Consider the following 25,098-nt stretch of genomic DNA (forward strand, 5'->3'; position numbering starts at 1 on the left):
ACACGTGAACTTGTACGTGGCTGGGAGGAGGTAGCTGCGGATCATGTTGTCCTTAGTGACCCAGAGGACTCCGGACCGAATGCCTCAGCTAACATACGCTGCATGGCCTCCCTGATCCTGCAAAGCCTGCGGAAGGATCCTCGTATTCTTCGGATCAAGGAGAGGGACCATTACTGGCTGGCCACTCTCCTTGATCCACGGTACAAGGGTAAGGTTGCCGACCTTATCTTGCCATCGCAGAGGGAGCAGAGGATGAGACATCTCCGGGAGGCCTTGCAGAAAGCTCTGTGCAACGCGTTCCCAGAGACTGGGAGGTCACAAACTCCTGGTCCTGGACAACGTGTTGCTGAGGCATCAGTCAGAAGGAGCGGTGGAGAAGGTGGCCGTCTGACTGATGCTTTCAGACAATTTTTTAGTCCGCAGCCCCAAGGTATGATTGGTTCCAGCACCCATCACCAGCGTCTAATTTACATGGTGCAGGAATACCTAGGGGCAAGGTCAGACTTGGACACCTTTCCCACTGAAAATCCTCTGGCTTACTGGGTCTTGAGGATGGATCACTGGCCAGAGCTTGCACAGTATGCAATTGAGCTACTGGCCTGTCCTGCATCCAGCGTTCTTTCGGAACGCACCTTCAGTGCTGCTGGTGGCTTTGTTACCGATCACAGGGTGCGCCTGTCCACCAAATCAGTTGATCGACTGACCTTCATCAAGATGAATCAGTCTTGGATCACCCACAGCTACCAAGCACCTGAAGCTGATGTAACCGAATAATTTTTTTGGAAATACCACATCCCTTCAAGACTGCCTATGCTGATGCTGAGTGACTGTCCTGTTATGTTGATTGTCTATCCTCTTCCTCCTCCGCTGATATGTTGGAAGAACATTTTTGGTTCTGGGTGATGCCAGCAGCCCAATTTTTCTGCCCCTGTTTAACAGGGGCGTTTAATTACAATTTTTGATGCAATGCTTTGCAGCAGGGCTAATTCCTGCAATAAAACTAGAGTATATGGCAGAGGTTGGAGTGTGGTGGCACCAGCGCCTAAGGCCCAATTTTTCTGCCCCTGTTTAACAGGGGCGTTTAAGTACAATTTTTGATGCAATGCTTTGCAGCAGGGCTAATTCCTGCAATAAAACTAGAGTATATGTCAGAGGTTGGAGTGTGGTGGCACCAGCACCAGTGCCTAAGGCCCAATTTTTCTGCCCATGATTAACAGGGGCGTTTAAGTACAATTTTTGATGCAATGCTTTGCAGCAGGGCTAATTCCTGCAATAAAACTAGAGTATATGGCAGAGGTTGCAGTGTGATGGCACCAGCACCAGTGCCTAAGGCCCAATTTTTCTGCCCCTGTTTAACAGGGGCGTTTAAGTACAATTTTTGATGCAATGCTTTGCAGCAGGGCTAATTCCTGCAATAAAACTAGAGTATATGGCAGAGGTTGCAGTGTGATGGCACCAGTGCCTAAGGCCCAATTTTTCTGCCCCTGTTTAACAGGGACATGTAATTACAATTCTTGATATAATATTTCACAGGAGGGCCCCTTCCTGTGCCCACCCAGAGTAACGGTGAGGACTTATAGTGTTGTGGCACCAGCACCACAACCACCAAAGGTCAATTTTTCTACCACTGTTCAACAATGGCATGTAATTACAATTCTTGATATAATCGTTCACAGCAGGGCGCTCCAGCGCCCACCAAGAGTCACTTTCAGGGCTTACAATGTTGTGGCAAAACCAACACCTTGTTCCGCCATTTCTGCAGAGCATATAGGGCAGGCCCCTACTTTCAAACATCCAACTTACAAACATCAGACAGCAGCAAGTGAGATGAAAAAAGATGGACGACAAAACAAATTATACAGGGGTGATAACCCTTCCCTATGTTTTCCAAAAAGCTTAAAAATAGTTTTTTTTGACTGGAGCTACACTTTAAAAATGTACCAGTTGAAAATTACAAACAGATTCAACTTAACACAACAAACCTACACAGTCCCTGTCTTGTTTGCACCGTCTGTATACTGCTGTTCTGAGTATATAGGGCCATGGGGTCCACACGCATTTCCTTTTTTTAATATGGATACGGGCTTCCCCTTAATATGCGTACAAGACCCAAATAGGCTGGTAATGGGCAGTGAGGGCTACCCATGCCATTTTTCTGAATGATTTTCAACCATATTGCAGGAACCAGATATAACATTAAAACCGCAAGCAGTTTTAAATGGTGTTATTTCCGTTTAATGTCATTTTGTGCAGGGACTGTTCTAAACACGGGAAACACGTGGCACTTCACAGGCATACTACAGACACCCCCCAGTCACCATATTTAAAGGAATATTTCACTTTTTTTTCACTTTAATCGTCATTAAAATCAGTGCTCCCGCCAAAACGGCCGTTTTTAAAACCTTTTTTGCATTGACCCATGTCCCCTGAGGCAGGAGTCAGGTCCCCAAACCCTTTTTAGGATAGTATCTTGCATATTAGCCGTTAAAATTAGCACTTTCCATTTTGAACGTTCGAGTCCCATAGACTTCAATGGGGTTCTAACGTTCGTTTCGAACGCGGGGGTCCGTTCGAAAGTTCTGGTGCGAACCGAACCGGGGGGGTGTTCGGCTCATCCCTAGTCATAAAGGTCATAAACACCCTTCAATCTTGAAAATCTGTCACTTAGGCTTCTGAGGGCTGTGTCAACCATGGGCAGAAAGAAGTTTCTTCTGAAAGTCTTGTCTGGAGTAGACTGAGTGTCCTCATCTTGTACAGTGGACACAGTATATCTCACAACATTTAATGAGGAGAGCAAAAAATAGAGATTTACCATAACTTTACCATAGAAACAATTACCATAGGTTTCTTTCCATTTTCTTTCTTTACCATCCCATTTCCATCGTATTGCTTCTTTTTTGAATCAGGTAATATGTATTAAAACTTTTTGCAAAAATTTACAAAGCAGAGAAAAGACTCTACAGGAGTAGAGTGTACTGTAGAGTAATTTCTCTGCTTTATACATTTTTGCAAAAAGCATTTATAAATATTACCTGATTCAAAAAAAGAAGCAATAAGATGGAAATGGGATGGTTAAGAAAGAAAATGAAAAGAAAGCTATGGTAATTGTTTTTATTATGGTCAGCAAGCTACCATATTTTTATTACTAAATGGGTCTTGATGACTGCCTCCCCGCCTTACTACTCCCCCCCAATGTTCTTTTTAATCCTCCTCCCTACCGCGTACCGCGAGATAAATTTTTCTGTTCCCGGCCGGACTGAAAGGAAGTGAGAACTCAGTGTGTGCACTTCCACTCAGTCCGGCCGGGAACAGGAAACTGAATCTCCTGTACCGTGCAGACTGCAGGAGGAAGGAAGAGGAGCTCAGCCATGCTACAGGCTGAAGCCATTGCTGGGACAAGGCCATTTGGTGCCCAGGGCAAAAATGACAAACTGTGTGCCCCCCCCCCCCCCCTCCCATTTTTAAGAAAGAATTAATGACTGGAACTGAAAGTTAGGGAATGTCTTGAAAGAACATGAAGGGGGGAGGGAGACAGATGGGACAGAGAAGGGAGTGGGATAGAGATAAGGACAGTTTAATGATCATGGTGTACTGCAGTGTGCACGCTCACCCACAGGTCCAAGCTGGAAGATCAGGCATCTTTGGCACACAGAGGAATCTGCAACGGCTGTTTTCAGATTTCCAGCCACACATTCCCTGTTCCACGGACGGGAGAAATCAGTCTGTTTTTTTCAAGGTTATTGAGATAATGGGAGGCTTGCTGGCTCCCTGCCCCGCTGGTTCAGTCCTTCCTGACGCTCTCCTCCCTGCCAAAGAGGATGCAGGGGGAGAGAGCAGATCGGGTGGCCGTAACAATGCAAGTGGCTCTCGTATTATGCTCAAAGTGAGTGAGCAGAGGGAGGGGGGAAATCCGCTCCCTCTCACACTCCGCCCAGGGCACCCTCCCCTCTTGCCCACCCCTTGTACCGGCTCTGGCTGCAGCTTATAGGAAGCGGCGGCTGGCGGCACGCATGGGGCCCGAGGCCAACTCGGGGCCCCAAGCAATTGCTTGTTTTGCCTGTCCTGTTGCAACGGACCTGCATAGAAGGCTCCTAGTTTGTCAGAGTGGTTGCTAAGGAGGGCCTGAAAGTCATCCACGTGCTGCTCACAGATCTCCCTGGAGAGGCGTTCTGTAATCCGGGTCTGTTTAAGGGCTCTCTGTAACATGCGCTCTATTTGCTTGAGCAGGTCTGGCTGTGATGAGAAGGACTGGGAGGGCAGTGGGGAGGCCAGCAGTTCTGTATCTTCCCATCATCTCCCAGTTGCAGCTGTCTCTGCTTAGTAATGCAGGAAGCAGTTGCACAATCCTGGAGGCCAGCGCCAGTACCACCTTGATGGATTTATGGGAATTGAGGAATCATGATGTACTGATGGCCTCTCATTTCTTTAGCCCCTTAAAATGCCCCCTAAATTACCTCTTTTTGGAAAGTAGACAGTTAGAGGTATTTAGTAAGAGGCATGACAAGGTTTTTGAAGTCGTATGATTTTTGTAAAAAAGTTTTTGGAAAATGAAATTAAATAAAATTTGTTTATTTTTCCCTTTTCTTTTCTTTTTTTTTACATACTGTCACCAGTGCAGTACAGCGTCATCACATGACTGGTGTGGCAGTGATGGTTTTTTTTTTTCCTTTTTTTTTTTACAATTTAATTTTCAACATTTTGTCATCTGAGTAGTTCATTGTCACCACTGTCACATGTACCTGATCCAGGCTGCCATGGTGCCCATCTGCAGTAAGTGTACTGTGGGCGATTCAGAAGTAGTTAAATGATGGTCTTGCTGATACCTTTCCAGGTGTAATGTAGCTCTTGGAATATATTTTAGCATGATGGTAACTTGTTCTTTATAAGAAAGGTCACTAAGCAAATTAATATTGATAAAGAACTATCTGAGAACCACGGTGACCCATGCAAGCAGGGCCGGCCATACCATGGGTCCCAGGCGGCTGCTTGAGCAGGGGTGGTCTGTACTAATGGAGGAGGGGGTGGTTTGCCCTGAAGGGGGGTCTGTACTGATGGAGGAGGGGGTGGTTTGTCCTGGGGGGGTATATACTAATGGAGGAGGGGGGAATTTATCCTGATGGGGCGTCTGTACTATTGGGGGGTTTATCCTAAAGGGATTGGTCTGTACAAATGGAGGGGGGGATTTATCCTGAGGGGGTCTGTACTGATGGGGGGTTATCCTGAGGGGGGTCTGTACTGATGGTTGGGGGTCTATATTTAGTGGAGGGGGGTCTGTACTGAGGGGTGACTATAGTTGGTGGAGGGGGGGGTGACACCATGTTTTACCACACTGGGTGACACCAACCATAATGACACCACTGTGTGTATGGAAGAAGCAAAATGGCACTACCTCTCAGCCTCAGTGTTGCATCCGCCGGCCAGGTGGGTACAACAGGCAGCCAGCATTAAAATACACCATGGGCAGGGTACAGTCTCTGCCTCCAGTCTCCAGACCAGCATACAGTGTCTGTGTCACCTCATCTCCTCCTGTATACATTGCTGCTAGGGAATGGGATGAGTGCCATTGGTTTGGAGCTGCGTGGGGTGGGCATGACTTGTATGGTGGAGCCAGAGCAGTACAAGGATTGGGGAGTGGAGCAGAGTGGAGCAGGTTTCCCAGCTGGAAAGCCCGGAGCACATCACATGACAGCATAGCACAGCACAAGTACCTGCTCATCACCAACGCCACCAGTGCTGCAAGACGGAATAAGAGCCAGCTGGTAGTTCTGTATTCATACTAAATCTAGGTAATGTGAGTGGCAGGATAGTTTAATTGGTTGCTTGTGTGTTTACTCAGCTCAGAGCAAGTCCCTCCCACTTTCCAATCACACTATAGCCGATTGACGGCTACAGCATGGCCAGCTAGTTCTGGGTGGCCTCTCAGTCTCGTACTTCTCGGAAGTGTCTGTGATGCACTGGGTCTGCAGGAACCAGCGCTTCACAGATAGGGGTAAAGGGCCAATGACAGCGGCCCTTTACCACATGATCACTCCGTCCAATGATGGAGAGATCACTTGTTGTCAAACCAGTGTCGTTGCTGGTTCAGCTCGTGCTGCGGCAGTGAGAGGACAGAAAGACACCGCAGCAGCATGAGCTGGCACGATCCTGTGTGCCATCAGTGCCCCATCAGTGTAATCCCAGTGTAAATCTGACTTCCTGATAATTTTAATTATCACTATATAAAATAAGGGGTGCCTTTTGGTGGGCGCAATTTTTATTTTTTTTGGGGGGCGGGCAGCATTTCATTCTTGGACCCAAGCAGCACAATGTCTTGCGCCAGCCCTGCATGCAAGACTAAGTTCTCTGTGCCTACTGGCTATCAAGAGTAGTGTCCTCATGATGATACAGTTTGATGAGTTAGTTAAAGATTTTGCAGATGTTGGGTGCAGGAAGACTTTTTGTAAATATTGTAGTGTGATGCATAATTGTGATCTATGGCTTGCCAGTTCCAATTGTCTGTGTAATGTTTATTTTTACAGTCAATAAAACTGAGGGAAAAAAAAAAAAAAATTGGTCAAGTGTCTTCTTTGGAACCTAATATATATATATATATTTTAGAATGAATGCGGTTTATCATTCATTTCAGTTTGCTTCTTTATAGGTCATATAATTTAATTTCTATGTTGAAGAGCTCCTGAACTTGAACTGCCCCGGGCCCCCCAAGGGCTAAATCAACACTGTTACAAAATAACTGCCATATTTTGTGCCATAAAAATCATTTTAGTGCCATGTTAAATGGGACAAATAATAGAATAAAATGTATACAGTATAAATTTACTTTACAATAAAAATACTCAAGCGAAAAGACATATTTTGAAATTTCATTTACATAATTTTGTCTTTAGATTACATAGAAACTAAAATAAGTTTGCATGACAATATTGTCAAAAGAAATTCCCCCAATAGTTGCCCCCCCAAAAAAGAAAAAAACAATATGGGGGTTGATTTACTAAAACGGTAGAATTCTGATCGGACAAAGTGCCACGCATGCTCAGATCAAATTATGAGACCTATTGGCTACTAGCCTGAACGTAGTCCTGTCGTAACTAACGAACGCCATCATGTTCCGAACGATCGGATTTTCAGACAACTTTGTCAGACCGTGTGTATGCAACACCAGTTTCGTACAAAATCTGGAATGTCCGACCATGTGTACAAGGGCTTAGAGGTAAAGTAAGAGAGTCGAAATGGTCAAGTATGGGGGGCTGGCATAAAAATAGATCTGTACCCTAGACCTGGGCTGCCTAATGTACCAAAAAAGCAGCATGTACTATTTTTATGTTACACAACGCATGACATCTGTAGGACTCTAAGCCCAGTGTATTATATACCTTTTACTCCTCCAATTTCCCTTAACCACTTCCGTAACCCACCTTAAACAAACGACTGGACTTAATCCCTCGTAACCTGGAAGTACCAATAAACCACCCCCATCCATGGATGGGTACAACAGTTTACTACCCGTACCTCCCGTTATTACCTTAAAACTCCCAAAGAACCGCCTGGCTCCCCTTGGAGCACTAAAAAACCTCCCAACAAACGACCCCCACTCTAGGGAGAGTGGGTGAGGATCACTTCCTCCTCCGCTCTGTGACTGAGCGCAGCACGCACTGCAATCACGGAGCTCATGCTAGGCTCCACCCCTGGCTCCGCCTACCTGGCCTCCTTAAAGCGGCCCTAATTTTCCCTAAAGACGGCGACTGTGCGATCCAGCACATGTCATGCCGTCCCTGCGCCCACCCCCTATGGCTGCTAGCTCCGGGACTCTCTTGACATCTGTAGGACTCTAAGCCCAGTGTATTATATACCTTTTACTCCTCCAATTTCCTACATATGGATTAAATGGCCACCCGGACATAATTTATTTAACAAATCTGTTTCATAAATAACATAAATAACTTTAAAATAACTGTAAACCTTCCCAGCCTTTAAACGGGTCATGGGTACTAGCATAATAACCTACTGGTCACTGCGAACGACTTTGAACTTTTGACCTCTTGACCTCCAGACGGAATCCCTTGTCTCGGAGGCTATACCCAAATCGTCGCAGTGACCTACCCCTTTTAACCCTTCCAGGTTAACCCCTTGTAACCTGGAAGTACCAATAAACCACCCCCATCCATGGATGGGTACAACAGTTTACTACCTGTACCTCCCATTATTACCTTAAAACTCCCAAAGAACCGCCACAGCCCAAAAGGGGTAAAGTCTTACCCTTTTGGGCACCTCCACACTCGCAGCCCTCGCTGAATGCCCTCCTGCAAGCCTAACGTCCACAGATCCGTCCCAACGTCATTCAAATGAACGCCATCGCTCCTCAGATATATCCACGTTTCCATTTCTAATTCCCTATGTCTGACTGCAAGGCCCCCATTCCTGATGAAGAAATTGCTGACCTCCTTGTTGACCTTCACCCTGGCCCTGTCTACCTTCTTGTCCGATAGGGCCCACCTCCAAGCCATCCTGCCCACCATGTCCGACCACACCATAACCATATTAGGGTAAGCAGCCTTTAACAGTAAAAAAATCTCATTTTATGTCCCGGGTGAGATCTCTCATCGACCTGGCCCCCATGTCATTGCCCCCCACATGAAAAAGCAACACATCGGGTGACCTGTCCAGGCGTGAAAACCTATGCACTTCTCCAAGCACCCTGTTCCACCTCATGCCAGGGATCCCGATCCAGCGAACTTGCGCCTCCTGCCTCGGTATGCGAAGCTGCCTGCCGTTCGGCTGCATATCCGCTCTCTTTGCTCCCCAAAAAACGTATGAGTGGCCCAGTATCCATTCCAAGCCCACTTCATAACCTGAGGAGAAATAAAGATTAACACATGTGAAAAAACCACTAACCAAACCATCCTAACCCCCAGCCCAAAACATGAAACTAAGAAAAATTCCCATTAATCTAACAGTTGCGGACGGACATACAATTTAAACCTGTCCGAGTCCCATCTCCCAAGTCGCCTAACCGCCTCGACACCAAACCCCACTCTGGAAGCCTCGGTGGCAGCCCCAATCCTGAAGGAGTGAAAGGAAAAATTTGTTGGGTCAAAACCCGCCGCCACCACGCACTTACGAAAAACTGTCACAAACTGAAACTTGGACAGGTAAGCCCCATCCAAATGCAGTAGGAATGGGCCCGAGACCCCTGGCCGCACCACCAGGAAGCTTTCCACCGACCTAACAGGGCAGATTGCCACCTCCCCTATCCTGGCCAACTCCACTCATAACCCCCTACCCTCCTGGTCAGTCTTATGCCGCGTACACACGGTCGGAGAATCCGTCAGAATGCGTCTTATCAGACCGTGTCGTCGGATAATCCGACTGTGTGTGGTATGCATCGGACTGATTCCGTCCGAATCTCCGTCGGACCCAATTTTCCAACATGTTGGAAATATTTCCCGACCAACTGGGCCGGTCGGACCTAATCCGATCATGTGTAGAGCATTTTGATCAGACCAAGTGCCACGCATGCTCAGATCAAATTCCTACATCAAAGCTATTGGCTACTAGCCTGAACGTAGTCTCATCATAACGAAATTACGTCATCACGTTCTGAATGATCAGATTTTTCGACAACTTAGTCTGACCGTGTGTATGCAACAGTTTCGGACAAGATCCGACGGACAAAATCCGACGGATTTGGTTGTCAAAATCTCTGACCGTGTGTAAAGGGGTTTAGACCGCTGAATCCGGATTCAAACCCCAGCCTGGCCCAGTTCCACATCCTCCCGCGCCAAACCCCCCGCAGCCCGTTTCGACGGGTTGACCAGTTCGCTAATCTGGAAAGCCCCAAAGAAGGCGAGGGCGAAAGCCGCCCGGAAAAGCGTTTGCTCATAGGCCGAACTAGAAACCCCTACCACAGCCCAACTCAGGGCATGAAGCAGGTCGAAAGAGACTGGTCGCCTCCCGTCCCTCCTCTTGTGCGCCCGCCTGTAGCCTTTCACCGCTTGTCTTAGCCAAAATTCCTTTGTGAAATCCCGCTGCCCCTGCCATTTAAACAAAAAAGCCAGCCCAGCCAATTTCCGATCAATGGTGGTTGCCGATACCCCTTTATCGAGAAAACCGCTAATGAAATAGAACACCGCCTGAGCCATGCCCGCATCGCCAGGGGGCCATGCCGATAGCTGCCAAACAATCCGACCATTCTCGCCACACCCTCGAGTAGGCCCCCCACCTAGCCTTACTCACAGATTGCTCTATCCAACTCGCCGCTATTCTAGCGCAATGCTCCACAACCCTGTGGGGCAGTCTATCCCGTGATGCTCCGCCTCCGGTGCCAGTCCCCGAAACCTGTCCCACTGAAAACGAGACAGAGCATCAGCAAGTGAGTTGTCCACTCCCGGCAAGTGCACAGCATAGATGAAAGCATTCACCTGTAAACACTGTAAAACCAAATGCCGAAGAAGCCTGATAACCGGCCCTGAGGCCGCCGTCAGCCGATTCACACCTGCACCACCCCCAGATTGTCGCAACTGAACCTCACTTTCAGGTTACAAAACGCTTCCCCCCAAATTTCCACTGCCACAACAATAGGGAACAGTTCCAACAGCACCAGATTTTTTTAGCAACCCCGCCTCAGACCACTCAGACGGCCATCGTGCCACGCACCATTGTCCCTTAAAAAACGCTCCGAACCCCGTGGAACCCGCAGCGTCTGTGAACAATTCCAGGTCAAAATTACTGATCGGGCCAGACATCCACAGTGCCCGACCATTAAAGGTCTCCAAAAACCCTTGCCAGACTTCCAAGTCCGCTCTGTGACCCTAATTGAGGGTCACAAAATGTTGGGAGGACCGGATACCCGAGGTAGCTGCCCCCATGGGCATGATCCGACAGGCGAAGTTCAACTTCCCTAGCAGCGACTGCAACCGCTGCAGTTGCACCTTACGCACTCCAATCATCGCACGTAGTTCCTCCTGAAGTGTCGTCAGCTTGTCCAATGGTAGCCTGCACTCCATTCTCGCGGAATCAATCACGATCCCCAAAAACGTGATGCAGGCCTTGGGCCCCTCTGTCTTCCCAGGAGCCAAAGGAACTCCAAAACGCTCTGCCAAATGTTGAAGCATCCCCAAAAGAACAGCACACACCATGGTGCCCGCTGGGCCAACACATAGGAAGTCATCCAAATAATGGACTACCAAGTTGATGCCGACACGTCACGAACGGCCCACATCCCCAAAAGAACAGCACACACCATGGTGCCCGCTGGGCCAACACATAGGAAGTCATCCAAATAATGGACTACCAAGTTGATGCCGACACGTCACGAACGGCCCACTCCAAAAAGGAGCTGAATTGCTCAAAAAAGGCGCAGGAAATAGAACACCCCATGGGAAGGCATCGATCCACATAAACCCCCCCCTCCCATGTGCAGCCAAGAAGTCTAAAACTGTCCGGGTGCACAGGAAGCAGGCGAAAGGCTGATTCGATGTCTGACTTCGCCATCAAGGCCCCCTGGCCGTAGCGCCGAACCCAAGTGATCGCCGCATCAAAAGAAGTGTATGTCACCGCACACTCCTCCGGGGGGATAGCGTCGTTCACCGAACCCCCTTTTGGGAACGACAAGTGATGGATCAGCCTAAACTTATTAGGTTCCTTCTTTGACACCACACCGAGAAGCGAAACCACCAGGTCTGGGAAAGGCGCCTCACTGAATGGGCCGGCCATGCGGCCCAAGGACACCTCCTTGCCTAGTTTGTCAGCAACAACAGCTGGGTGTTGCAATGCGGACTTCAAATTCTTAGCCAGGGGTGGAGCCGAGGTCAAAGTACAGGGGATCTTGAAACCGGAAGTAAAACCGTCTTCCAACAATTTGCGCTCCTGCCCGGTCGGGGTATCTACTGAGGAAAGGCAACATCCTTTCCACTCACACCAGGGTCGTCCCTCTTATGCGCAATATCTCCGGGACGCCCGTTCCCCTTCTTGAAACACTTGGAGAGCGCGTGCATACCCCCGCAACCGGAACATAAGTGCTTGAACCGACAGTTGGCCCCAAACTTACAGGTGCCTGCGTTAAACTGCCAGCAAAAACCCCAACGTTTCTTAGTCGGCTGCCCTGAGGTTGTCGAACTTCCGACCCCCGGCTGAAAAAACGGGTTAGGAGCCCACGCCGCTGTCATGAGCTTCATCCACAGGCTAATGTCCTTGTGATCCTGGCGAAGAGATGGTCAGACTGCCATACGTTGTCTAAACTGCTCATAGCGAAGCCAAGCCGTACCACCATAAGTCCTGTACGCTTCACTGATGGCTTCCAAATACACGAACAGCGCCGAACAGTGCTCCGGTGTCCGTTCTCCCACGATGCTCACCAGGATCGCGAATGCCTGTAGCCAGTTGGCAAAGGTGCGCGAGATTAACCTGTACCGACGCTTCTCCTCATCCTCCTTCTTCCGTTCCTCGGGCTTCAGCCTATCCAGGTTGAACTTCTCCAGCGGCAACAAGGTGAAAATTTCGATGTACTCACCTCTCCAAATCTTCTCTTTCACCTCAGCCTTCAGGTGTGCTCCGAGAGGGCCCTCGAAGCAGACGTATACCTCACTCTTCCATCTGCCAAACGGACCGAGTCAGCAGTCTTGTCAGCCTGTTTTACAGTGCCCCCATCCGATGTGGCCCCAGCCGGGGCCGTTAATGGCTCAACAACCGATGACCCAGCGGAAGTGGCGGGGGCAGCCTGCACCCCAGTCACCCCTCCAGCTGTGCCGGACACAGGCGTATGCGCCTGGGACCATGCGTGAGCCGTCCCCGCCCGCACCCCGCTGTTCAAACTTTTGCACTAGCTCTTTGAGTCCCCGCAACAAACCCCCCAGGGCCTCCTGACCTGCCTGACCGCACTCCTTCTCTCTCGCCACAGGGGGGTCCGCCCTGGACCCCACAGCTCCGACTCCATCCCCAGCAGTTGTACCCTGTGGGCTACCCCGTGCAAGTAAATCGTGTAACAAGGAAGAAAAAACATTATTAGAAGCACACTCACTGGGCTGCACAGGACTGGGCCCCGCAGACGCCTCGTTCGGACCCACCACTGCCGACCGGACCTGGTCGTCCCCTCCGTCCAACTCCGACAGTTCCCCTTCGGACCTTCCGCTATCGACCTCCAGCTCCCTGCGAGGAGCGCGAATTCCAGACGCACCTGCTCCCCCATCCTCGGATCTGTGGTGTATTAGGCACGATTCCCACCTTCCGCGCCCGCCCTCTGCGCTTACCCGTGGTGGCGAAGCGCTCCGGCATTACCTCGGAGGCCCCCCGGCGGCTTGGCACCCCCTATGCCCGCCTCTGGGCTGCCTGGGACTGGGGGCCGCGTTCGTGGGCAGGACCCCCACCCGCTCGACCACCTGCTCCCTCCGCCTGGGCTGGCTGCTGCCACCCGCACTTCTCGTGTCCGTTTGCTGCCCCATCCATCGGCGCCTGGCCGGGGGCACCGAGCCCTGTGAAGCCCCCGTCTCCCCCAACGCCGCTGCCTGGCCTCTCCTAAGCCCACTCCTCCCGGCATACCTGGTAGCCCTCTGGCCGGAGGAGGTCACCACTTCAAGGTGCTGTGATGTCCCCGCCGCTCCTGCGTCCCCCCAGGGGTGCTGTGCGCCCTGTGATGGTGCCCCCCCGGGCCGGCCTCCGGGCTGTACCGCTCGGGTGGCCTGGATCGCCGCGCCCGAGGTGTAGCCACCGCTCCCCTGCCGGCCGCCATCTCCCCCTCAGCCACCATGGCCGCTATCTGGGCCCTGAGCCATGCAGCGCCCCGGCTGGCTACCGCCGACCGTGCGGTCCAGCACATGTCATGCCATCCCTGCGCCCACCCCCTACGGCTGCTAGCTCTGGGACTCTCTTTACAATTAACAGCAGTGCATTACCATGCATCATGGCCTGCTGCAAAGCACCTCTATGGGCAAGATGCTTTGTGTGCATTCAGAGTCAATGGCACTGCACCACACCAATGTTTGTAAGTGCAATTGCATGAACGCAGCCAAATATGCTTGCCTCTGATACATTTTTTTTTAATAAAGAGATTTTATTGAAATCTACAGGTACCAATAGTAAGATAGTAAACAGAACAGAATCAGTCCACAAGTGTGTAAGAGAGTACATTTGGTATTGGGGTTACATTTCGGAGACAAATACAACAAATTTAATTCAAAGATCCCAAGCAGATGAGATAAACAGGGAGCAGTCGATGGAGGGGTACCATCGTCAACACGGGTGCAACGTGGACTAACCAAGGCATCTCACATGAAGTGAACTTGTGTACCTACAACTGCCTAAGATTTGTGAAGTGCAAACAATGTACAGTCAAATCTTAAATTGACCTGCACATCATGGGTGAGGATAAAAGAAAAACAAAGGAGTGAGGTTGGGTAAAGTGAAAAACAGAGAGTGAAAATCAGGTCCAATAAAGGAGTTGTAAAGGCAGAAGTTTTTTTATGCATTCTATGCATTAAGATAAAAAGCCTTCTGTGTGTAGCAGCCTCCCCAGCACCCCCTTATACTTACCTGAGCCCTATCTCTGTCAAGCAATGTCCACAAGTCCCTCGGCCATCTGGGACTCTCTTCCCGATTGGCTGAGACACAGCAGTGGCACCATTGGATCCCATGGCTGTCAATTAAAGCCAGTTAGTCAATCAGGAGAGAGAGAAGACAGGGCCAAATGGCAGCTCCGTGTCTGAATGGACATAAAGAGCTGCAGCTCGGCTCGGGTGCCCCATAGCAAGCTTCTTGCTGTGGGGACACTTGACAGGAGGGAGGGGCCAGGAGCGCTGGTGAGAGACCCAAGAAGAGGAGGATCCAGGTTGCTCTGTGCAAAACTAAACTACAAAACAGAGAAGGTAAGTATAACAACATGTTTTTTTTGTTTGTTTTTTAAACAAGACTTTACAATCACTTTAACCAATAGTAGGTGCATCTGTGAGGGGAATTTGCAGCAGATCAAGCATTACTGGGTATTGTATGGTCATTGCATTTAATCTGCAGAAATCTCTGAAGAATAGTACATCCAACCTGGCCATATGTCTTTAAACTTGTCTTGTTGGTCTTTGACTGTATGAACCCATCGTTCAGCCTCCATAATCGCATCAACCTCCCCTTTCAAGTCCAACAGAGTAGGCCATGTGGATTGTTTCTAAAACCTAGATATTGATGATTTGGCTGAATTCAATAGGTGTGGAGTAATGCTTTTTTTTTAAAGTTTGATGGAGGCAGGGACTCCATGAAAAAGAAAATGCATAGTGGATAATTCTATGGGTCTTAGAGTCGTCTGTTTGATCCAAGGGGCAATGGCCTCCCAGAATAGCTTAATCTTGAGACAAGACCACCACAAATGGAGGAACATGCTCTGTTGGTTGCAGCCCATCCAGCAGCAGGCCTCTACTGTGGGTACATCTGTGGTAGAGAGGCAGGGTCTGGTACCATCAGAAGTGTATTCAGGTTTTGTGCTGCCCTAGGCCTAACTAAACTTGTGTACCCCCATATTTTAAATATGACCCACCCCTTGCTGTTTAAGGCCTGCCCTGAATTTTTTGAGTGGAGACACTAGCTCTGAGGGCGGGGGGGGGGGGGGGGGTGGATTCCCTTAATTTGTATAGATTTCCTCTCACTGACTGCTTGTTTGGCTATGGGGCAGGAAGTGAAGGGAAATCTCTGCAATGTAACAGGGATGGTAAAAAATAAACTGACAGGGACTAATACCCTTCCTTATGCCGCGTACACACGACCGAATTTTGACGGCAAAGGTCCGACAGAACGAATCCGTCGGACAATTCGATTATGTGTGGGCTTCATCGGACCTTTGCTGTCCAAAAATCTGCCGGACTTTATAAATAAACATGTTTCACATTTTTCCACCGGAACTCCGCTGGACCCAGTTCCTATGGAGAAATCTGCTAGTCTGTATGCTAGCCTGAAGGATGAAAACAGACGCTAGGGCAGCTATTGGCTACTGGCTATGAACTTCCTTATTCTAGTCAGGTCGTACATCATCACACTTGAATCCATCAGACTTTGGTGTGATTGTGTGTGGCCAAGTCTGTTCATTCGGAAAGTCCGTCGGAACTCTGCCGAAAGTCCGTCGGGAAGACCGTAAGACCTAGTCTGTGGGAAAGTCTGGTCGTGTATACACGGCATTATTCTATCCAAAATAATAAAAAAAAAAAGTGTTGCCTAGAGTTCTACTTTAAGCACAAAGTTCTGATAATTTTATGGAGAGGACTAAGAAGATATAACCATGCCAATGGTGCAGCAGAAAACACAGCACAGTGAGGAAGGTTTTTGGTCCAGGATGATAGGACAGTCAAAATTGGAAGTGCAGAATGCTGGTCGTCTGCATATCGGAAGCAGTGCGGCCACTTTATGGGGGCGCTAGACTAATTTGCCTCTCAACCCAGTATGATCCATAAGACTGGCGCTACACTAATGTAAAACAACAGTGTAGTGCAAGTCGGCAGGGACTCTTTCCATGCTGCCCCCTGCAAAGTGCTGCCCTAAGCCTGGGTCTTGTCGGCCTAGGCCAGGATACAGCGTTGGGTACCATATAGTAAGAGCTTCTAAAGAATTTATATGCATTCTCCAGACAGAATGCAATATCAGTCAATCAGTCATAATAATAATAATAATAGTAACAATACCCCTCTTCTCATAAAGCCCCCCGTTTTTAACATCTGATTAAAAAGAACTCTAGTAAACTGCAAAATATAGTGCATTCACTGGACAATAAATACAATTTTACAATTGCATTATTTCAAGGGAATTCTGGCACTGTTACTTTGTCCATGCAGGTGTTTTCAAACAGAATAGCCAATTGGACAAGTAAAGGAAGAGATATGTTAAAAACATACTTTTTTGCAAAAGAAACTAATAGACTTATTTCCCAGGACAGTTCATGTGACCAAAGCCATAGCTTGGCCACATGGTCTAAGTCATAGAGTAACGCTCAGGCAACTCTCCACAGTGAATACAGAGCTACAGTCAGTCAATGGAATAGGGAGGTCCGGAATAAGAAACCGGAAAATCAATGAAGGGCCGGGCATGACAAATGTTTAAAAAGTAAGCAACTAAGGGGTTAAGTGCTGAGGAAAGGAAGGAAGCGGAGGAGGCAGGACGTTTGGAGCTGGAGGGGGCAGAGCAATATAAATAACGTGCGAGGGGACGATCGGGACCAGTGGAAGGTTCAGCGAAAGGGAAGGAATCCCACCCACCCTCCCCTTTTATACCTGGGGTAATTTAAAGGGATTGTAAAGGTAAATATTTTTTCACCTTAATGCATTCTATACATTAAGGTGAAAAAACTTCTGACACTGCCTGCGCCCCCAGCCCCCCCCCCCCCCCGTTTTACTTACCTCACCCCTCGAAAATCCCGCGCTCGCCCCCGCCGTCCTCTTCACCGTTCAGCCTGGCCGCTGATTGGCTGGAGTGGATGGATGGAAAGAATTTCCTGTATTTCGCTTTTTGTGTGTATGTTTGTCTGTTTCCTTTTACAGGGTATCAGGATTCGGGTCATCATAGCAGCAGTAGCGGCGGTGTCTTTGGTCTTTGATGGTGGCAAGAAAACAGATGTGATGGCATTGGTGGGGGGCTCGTAGGTGGTATGTGTCCCCTTTTTGGTGTATTCCAGCGGAAGGGTAGGCTGGAATACGGGAATGGTTGCACTACGGGAAAGGGGGTTGTCTCCGGGCTGCTAAATGGCCGGGGGCCTGGTATGGTAATATATGGTCCTGCAGTGTACCGGTAAAATTTTAAGTGGAAAAGGTGAAGTTCGGGGTACCGTCAAAGACCAACAGACCGGGAGTTTTGAAATTGTCATTAAAAAGGGTGCATATATGTTAATTGAAGTTATTTATTTTTGGTTTGAATAGTTTTGTTTAATAAAGGCTGCTTTGGCCAGTTTTATACTCTAAACTCCTGTGTGGTCCATTATTGGTTAATGATGGGTTAAGGTAAGGGAAAAGGGGTGAAGGAGCTGGTAAGGTTAATAAGGGGATCATGGGAGAGTTGGTGATATCTTTAATACATTGGTCATATAACCTTCAATATTATCACATTTATCTGAGGCCAGAACATTGCTTTACTTACAGAAGGCTAATTTTTGAGATCTATATTTCAGTATTGTGTCTATAGATGGTACCAATCCAAATAATCCACTGTTTAGTGAACTCATATAAAGAAAATACCTTCGCTCAGGGCTACAATTATATACAGTACTATTATACTTAAAAACCGTGTACTTTGACAGGCGCACTTACAATATTGTACACACCAATACTGACAGTAAATTTTAAATAGAAAGTGTTGCATGATCAGTAATGACATATCAAAGTGCATGTAGTGATTAGTATTCAAATTCTTAACACATAATTCTATAAATATTAATTTAAATAACAATGATTTGTGATGTTAGTGACATTATGCATAAAATAAAGTGCCAGAAAAACATAAGACAGTCCAATTTGAGTTTTTAGAGTGATATTACATAGTTACATAGTAGGTGAGGTTGAAAAAAGACACAAGTCCATCAAGTCCAACCCATGTGTGTGTAAAGTTACAAAGTTACATAATATTCAAAGTGTGCATGTAAAACTAATTCAATAGTGCAAGTGCTCCCCTCCAAGATAAGCAAAATGAGCCTCTTACCAGACAAATAGATCCTATTCAAGTCTATAGTCACCTCAGTGAGCTCACCCTTCACTCTGGGTAGAGGTTATCTCTGCATTTCCAGCCGCCCTCTGAATGTGACCTGGTGTCAGCTTCTTCAAATCCTCTATACAGCAGATCTCACACTGCGAGAGGTAGGGCCCCTGGCTTTCATATCCTAGCAACAAGGCAAGATGCGAGGATTTCGAACTGGGAGTTTTTCAGGTAGGCTTCAAGGAGGTCCCAAATGGCCCTGAGTTCCACAGCTATGTTCCTATGAAACCCAATCCTACTGCGTAGCTGCTTTATCTTTTAAGAAGTCACTGTTTGTTTCACCTTTCTTCTCACACTTCTCAATGGGAAGGCCTGCACTCCTCATAGGCACCCGATGATTTCTCTGTTCTATGTAGGGGGGCTGCAATGTCTGAGAATGCTCGCTTTGAATATCACTCTAAAGACTCACATTGCACTGTCTTATGTTTTTCTGCCACTTTAATTTATGCATGATGGCACTATAATCATGAATTGTTATTTCAATTATTATTTATAGAATTATGTGTTAAGAATTTGAATACTTATCACTAAATGCAGGAGCCCTGTGGACCCCAACTTCAGTGAAGACTATTTATCAGATTCCTATTTGAATGTGTATATACTCTATACCCTATCTCGGGAGGAGTTCTGGGTCTGCTGTTGGTTGATATTAATCTAGCCTAACTGTGTGTGCAATGGCCAATTGACTCACCCTTCTCCTCATGTGTAGGCTCTCACTACACAGGTAACATAGCATGGTACATGAGTATTGTTGAATAACAGAAGTCTTTATCTTTTTAAACAATATATTTCATATGTTATTTAATTTGTACAATTGCTTTCAGGTATGAAAACAAAACCATTAGATGGAGATTTGAGGCTTTGCTTCGCTGTAGCCAAGAGTAAGTAATTTGTTTAATTACTAGAGGAACCTAAATGAGGCCTGTACTGAGAACATGTGTGGGCTACCACTGCTGATTCATGAACTTCCTGTACGCTAGTAGCTCCTAAACTTGAGTTTAGGAGCTTTTGGCCTTTGTTTTACCAAAGCTCCTTAAAGCAAAACTTCCCCTTTTGGGTGGAGCTCTGCTTTGTTGGCTTCACTTGTGATTATTCACTGTTGCCAGTAGATGACACTGCTATCACTGTTTAAAGAATGAGATTTCACAATCAAAGTTATGAATATTTATCTTTTCTTTATCCAATCCAGTAGGAGGTTTGTGCCACTGGTGCATGCTGGACGAAGGTATACATATTTGGAACAAGCCATGTGCTCTCTCTCTCTTTCCCTGGGCTCTGCTGTTAGCCCTTGTACGCACGGTCAGAGATTCCGACAGAATGTGTCCGACCGTTTTGTCGGATATTCCGACTGTGTGTGGTCTCCATCGGACTGTTTCCGTCGGAGTATCCGACGGACCAAGTTTTCCAACTTGTTGGTAAAATTTTCCAACAAAATGCTCCAATCGGACATACTCCGATCATGTGTAGAGAATTCCGATCGGGCAAAGTGCCACGCATGCTCGGATCAAATTCCTACACCAAAGCTATTGGCTACTAGCGTAAACGTAGTCCCGTTGTAACGAAATAACGTCATCACGTTCTGAACGATCGGATTTTCCGACAACTTTGTCCGACCGTGTGTATGCAACAGTTTCGGACAAAATCCGTCGGACAAAATCCGACAGACAAAATCCAACGGATTTGGTTGTCGGAATGTCCGACCGTGTGTACAAGGGCATAGACTTCAATAGTCTAGTTTGGGGCCTAATGTGAATGGAAGTGGTCCTGAAGCTGTCCTGCCTGGTCTGGAGGAGCTGTGCCTCCCTTGCTGGAGAGAGCTTAGGAAGAGGGCTGGTCTCTCAGAAGAGCCTAGTGATACACTTTGAGGATGCACTGAAATTTGTGCTTACAGTGTTGTCGAGTCAGTTTTAGAGTAGAACTATAGGCATTTTTTTTTTTTTCCATTTTGGATAGTGCAAGGGACAATTATAATACCTGTCAGATTATGTTTTTGCAACCTGTGTCCCATTGCAGAGATTTCCCTTCACTTCCTGTACCATAGCCAAACAGGAAGTGAGAGGAAATCCCTGCAAATTAGGGGAATTCCTTGGGGACCCTCAGGTCACTTGAATTAATATCCTCATTGGAAGATTTCCCCGCTATTACTTTACAGAGGACAACCCAAAACGTATTTTTTTTTTTTTTTCACAATTATAATGGTAAACACAATTAATATAGAGAATGAATCTCCTGAACAGGGGTACAGACCACAATAAATACTGACAGGCATTCTAAACCCTCTCCACTCTATCCAAAACAAAAAAAAAATGTTGCCTTTAGTTATACTTTGAACCTGGGTTCACGCTATTGCAAATTGGATGAAAATTTCTCTGCATAGCAGGAGATTGTGTCCGGCTCTCAATGGAGCCGGTTCACATATCTCCGCAGCGGCTCTGTGCAAATTGCACAGAGGTCCTGTGTTGTCTTCTGGTCCATTTCAGGTCTGAATTCAGCCCTTAATTTGGGCTGAAATCGGACCTGATACAGTGAATGCCGAAGCACCGGACTCCTGCTATGAGCCACTGAGATCTATAGTGTGATCCCAACCTAAAGGTTCTGACGAAGCTGGACATTGGTTCTATGTTCTGTGATCTGCAGAGTCTGTAAGTGATTTGCTATGGTATCTGGGACCCTTTACCCATCACCTTCTTAATGGTTCTGCAATAAAACTTTAAAAAGATAAGTGACTGGGGCTCAATATCCTTTTTTCAATCCCCCCATTTTAGCCATGGACTCTGCTACTTCATGTCAGAGTCTCCCTCAAAAAAGAACAGTGAGCAGCACAATAGTGCCATTATCATATCTCACTGTTAGCTCTTGTACACACGGTCAGACATTCCGACAACCAAATCCGTCGGATTTTGTCCGACAGATTTTGTCCGAAACTGTTGCATACACACGGTCAGACAAAGTTGTCAGAAAATCCGATCGTACTTAATGTGATGACGTTATTTCGTTAGGACGGGACTACGTTCAGGCTAGTAGCCAATAGCTTTGGTCTAGGAATTTGATCTGAGCATGCTTGGCACTTTGTCCGATCGGAATTCTCTACACATGATCGGACAAAGTCCGATCGGATCATGTTGTCGGAAACAGTCCGATGGAGCCCACACACTGTCGGATTATCCGACAACACTGTCCGATCGGACATTTTCCGTCGGAATGTCTGACCGTGTGTACAAGGGCTAAGTCTCATGAGACTAGCAATCATTGGCAGCAGTGCCTTAGATCTCACACTGCAGGCTTACAGATTTGGCGCTGTAGGCACTCCTGTTCCTAGAACCCCACACAACACAAGTGCACTGCTATTTTTCAGGAGTTGCATACAAAAGGTACATTTTAGAGTATTGCTTGGGAACAATTACCATTTTTCTAAATATTCCTTATAATACAACAAATCTACACTTTTTAAAGTAGAATTCCAGCCTAACACTAATGTAGCGATACCCCTGTAGGGGCTGCTAAGAATTGTCTGGCACCCAGTCCAGCCCTGCATTCACTCTGTCACTCCAGGACATAAAGCAGTCAGTGAACTTTTTTTTTTTTCTTGAGGGGATTGAACTTGGATGGGGTAAAGGAATTATGAGATGCTCAATAGAATTCATAGAACTTGTTTTGGGACGATTATATACACTCCATTTCCTCCTACACATCGCTTCCTCTTTAATGTTCAAAACTTTCTCCTCCTGCACATAAATTGCTGCAAACTGTTACTTCCAGTCACCTCCAGCACACCAGTTCCCAGGAATAGCTAGCACTATTTGTTGGTTAGGCCTGACACTGGTTCAGCCAGGCCTCAGCAAATGCCCTTTGCATGCTGGGACCACGGGCCCCAATTGTGTAACAGGAAAAGTCCTTGTTCTAGCCACCCTATCCATGGCTACTGCTCCCAGTAAGCCCTCTTCAGGCTCTGCCAGTGCTCTTGGCTGCAGCTGCCTCATTCTACTGTCCCTTCCACCACAGTCCACATTCCTAATTCTGCACCCATCTCATACTGCAAGCTTCCAGTCTTCTCAGGCATGCCTCTCCAGTACGCCCGCCTAGCGGCGAGTAGTTGTCCTTTCTGGAGTCTCTTAGTAGTTTTCTCTCCTGCTGTCCTCTCTCTACTCTCTCTTGTGCCTCTGGTCTAGGACCTCTCCATGTGTTCTTGGAAGTGGTCCTGAGTGCACACGATCCCAGGCTCAAGGCCACCCACCCCCTCAGACTGGGGAACTCCCTCAAGGCCCCAACAGCCTCCACACTTCTCTCAGTCCCGCTTTTCCACCCAACAACCCCTCCCCAGCTGGGCTGCCCCTGGGCATTTTAAGGAGGCCTGCCCCTGCCAATCCAGGTTGGGGATTGGTCAGGGCTACTCAGAATACCCCAGGCAGCTCCACCTCTCCTCTCCTCCTTTCTTTCCAGAATCTTCTGGAAAGAAGAAGGTCTCAGCGATGCTGCCTGTGAATCACCAGCTGCTACTCTGAGCCACTCCCAGCCCAGACCAAATCAAGCAAATAGGCCTGGCAACCAGCCAGGCTTGCCTAAATTTACCTAATCCTAAACAAAAAAAAAACTCACTCTACCTACCTAGAGGGTGCTACATTAACTATACTTAAAGAGGAACTGCAGTCTGCTCACATAATTTGTAATAAAAACATCTTTACCATTCTCAAGCTTCCCTCAACCATTTTTACATATTATTTTATATATATATATATATATATATATATATATATATATATATATACTGTGATTCTGTACTTGCCAAATATGCTGCAGAAATCTCTCTCCACTGAGTCTGGCTGCAGCCATTTTAACTGGGGGCAGCTGAAGTTGCTGCCCGTTCACTTCCTTTACATAGACACGCAGAGACACACCTACGGCTCTGCAGCTATCATTGGCCCTCTTATGACCCATGGCAAATTCTCATGAGAGTGAGAGAGAGAGAGCTGTGCATGATCTCATAAGCCCTAGGCTAGTGACCAGACAAGAACCAGGAAATGGTCTGTATAAGGTATTTACTGGCAGAAAAAAAAATAGTTTTTTCTTGATCATACATCACGGGACACAGGCGCTCATTACATAGTGGGTTATATAGGCACCTCTGGTGATTGGACACTGGTTAACCCCAATTAAGGAGAATTCCTCCCCTATATAACCCCTCCCATATGGGAGGCACCTCAGTTTTTTCGCCAGTGTCTATGGTGGTTGGTCACGTAAAACATGTGCTATGAAGAAAGCTCTGTGCAGGTCCCTGCGGGGGCCTAAGGGCTACAACAAACCGGATCCATATCTCGGGCCGATATTTTGACTCCCGGGCCTCGTCATCCGAAGAAACTAGGTTTTGCCTGTAAGTCCTCTCCTATTGGAAGACTGGGCTCTGGGAAAACCAGACTTGGTGTACTATTTACATAGTGGCACAAAAGTTTCTGGCAGAGTCTTTTACAAGGTCCAGGTAGGAGGTTCTTCTGAGAAAGAACCCCAAAAAAACCTGAAGGTTGGCACAACTCTGCCCGCCGTGATGGGTGAAGGCTGGAATCTGTCCGTTTTCAGCAATTCCTGCGGCGAGGACAGGTAAGGGAAGTTAATCCTATATATATTATGGATTTCTTCATTTGAGTAGTAGTATGTCTTACCTGGTTTCCACCACTAGAGGGAGTAAGAGCAGCCTGATGCATACTTACATGCCTTTCAGTACACACGCTCAGTGAAGTCTGGTTCTCCAGCTGTCTCACGTCTCCACTGCAATCCCTGCCACAATACAGTTAATACAGGGGTCCCACGTAGTCTGGGGGTCCCACGCAGCTCAGATGGAGATTCCCTTTCCACCTCTTGATTCCGCAGTCCTCGTGCACACGCGCCGAGCGCGCTCCCGGGCTAATGGAGGAGGGGGGGGAGTGTGGTTGTGAGCCGTGCACGGCGCTGTACTGCGCAGGCGCCAGGTGGCAGATTTAAAAATCCCAGAGCGTCAGGGGGCTGTAAGTGGAGACATAGGAGCTGTGGGCAGTAAGCATCCCAAGGGATTGGATCCAGGCAAACCTTAGACACCTACTCAGCATCAGGTTGTGCAGTTTAAGCATATATATTTATTGTGAGACTTTAAGCACAACAGTGATTGCACTTTGTACTAGTACCTCTGCTTTGTAGCTTAGGACTATGTCTCCTCGTAAGAGGGTCTCAGGGGGAGGTAACAGAGGCACTGGTAAATCACCGCCTAGGTCCAGGGGTTCTAAAAATGCCTGTAAGTTACCATCCCCCCCTGCAAGACTGGAGCCAGCCTCACAGGATGAGTCAGTTCCCCTGTCAGGTTTTGCAGCCTCTCCTAATGTTTCAGCCCCGATATATGTCACTGAGGACATATAGGGAGAATAATGAATT

General features: G+C 47.6%; 1 protein-coding gene across 4 annotated transcripts in view; it reads left to right on the top strand.

Moving 5' to 3' along the window:
- LOC143973605 (histo-blood group ABO system transferase-like) overlaps window positions 1–25,098 on the top strand; it is a 299,587-nt gene that overhangs the window by 162,135 nt on the left and 112,354 nt on the right. For all 4 annotated transcript variants that reach the window (XM_077474454.1, XM_077474455.1, XM_077474457.1 and 1 more), the window contains exon 3: window positions 19,527–19,583. In XM_077474454.1, coding sequence (XP_077330580.1) covers window positions 19,527–19,583 — 57 coding nt within the window. The remainder of the gene's footprint in view (window positions 1–19,526; window positions 19,584–25,098) is intronic.

This window comes from Lithobates pipiens, unplaced genomic scaffold (genome assembly GCF_037356315.1).
Source record: "Lithobates pipiens isolate NorthernLeopardFrog02 unplaced genomic scaffold, aLitPip1_a1.2 Scaffold_85, whole genome shotgun sequence".
Classification (NCBI taxonomy): Eukaryota; Metazoa; Chordata; class Amphibia; order Anura; family Ranidae; genus Lithobates; species Lithobates pipiens.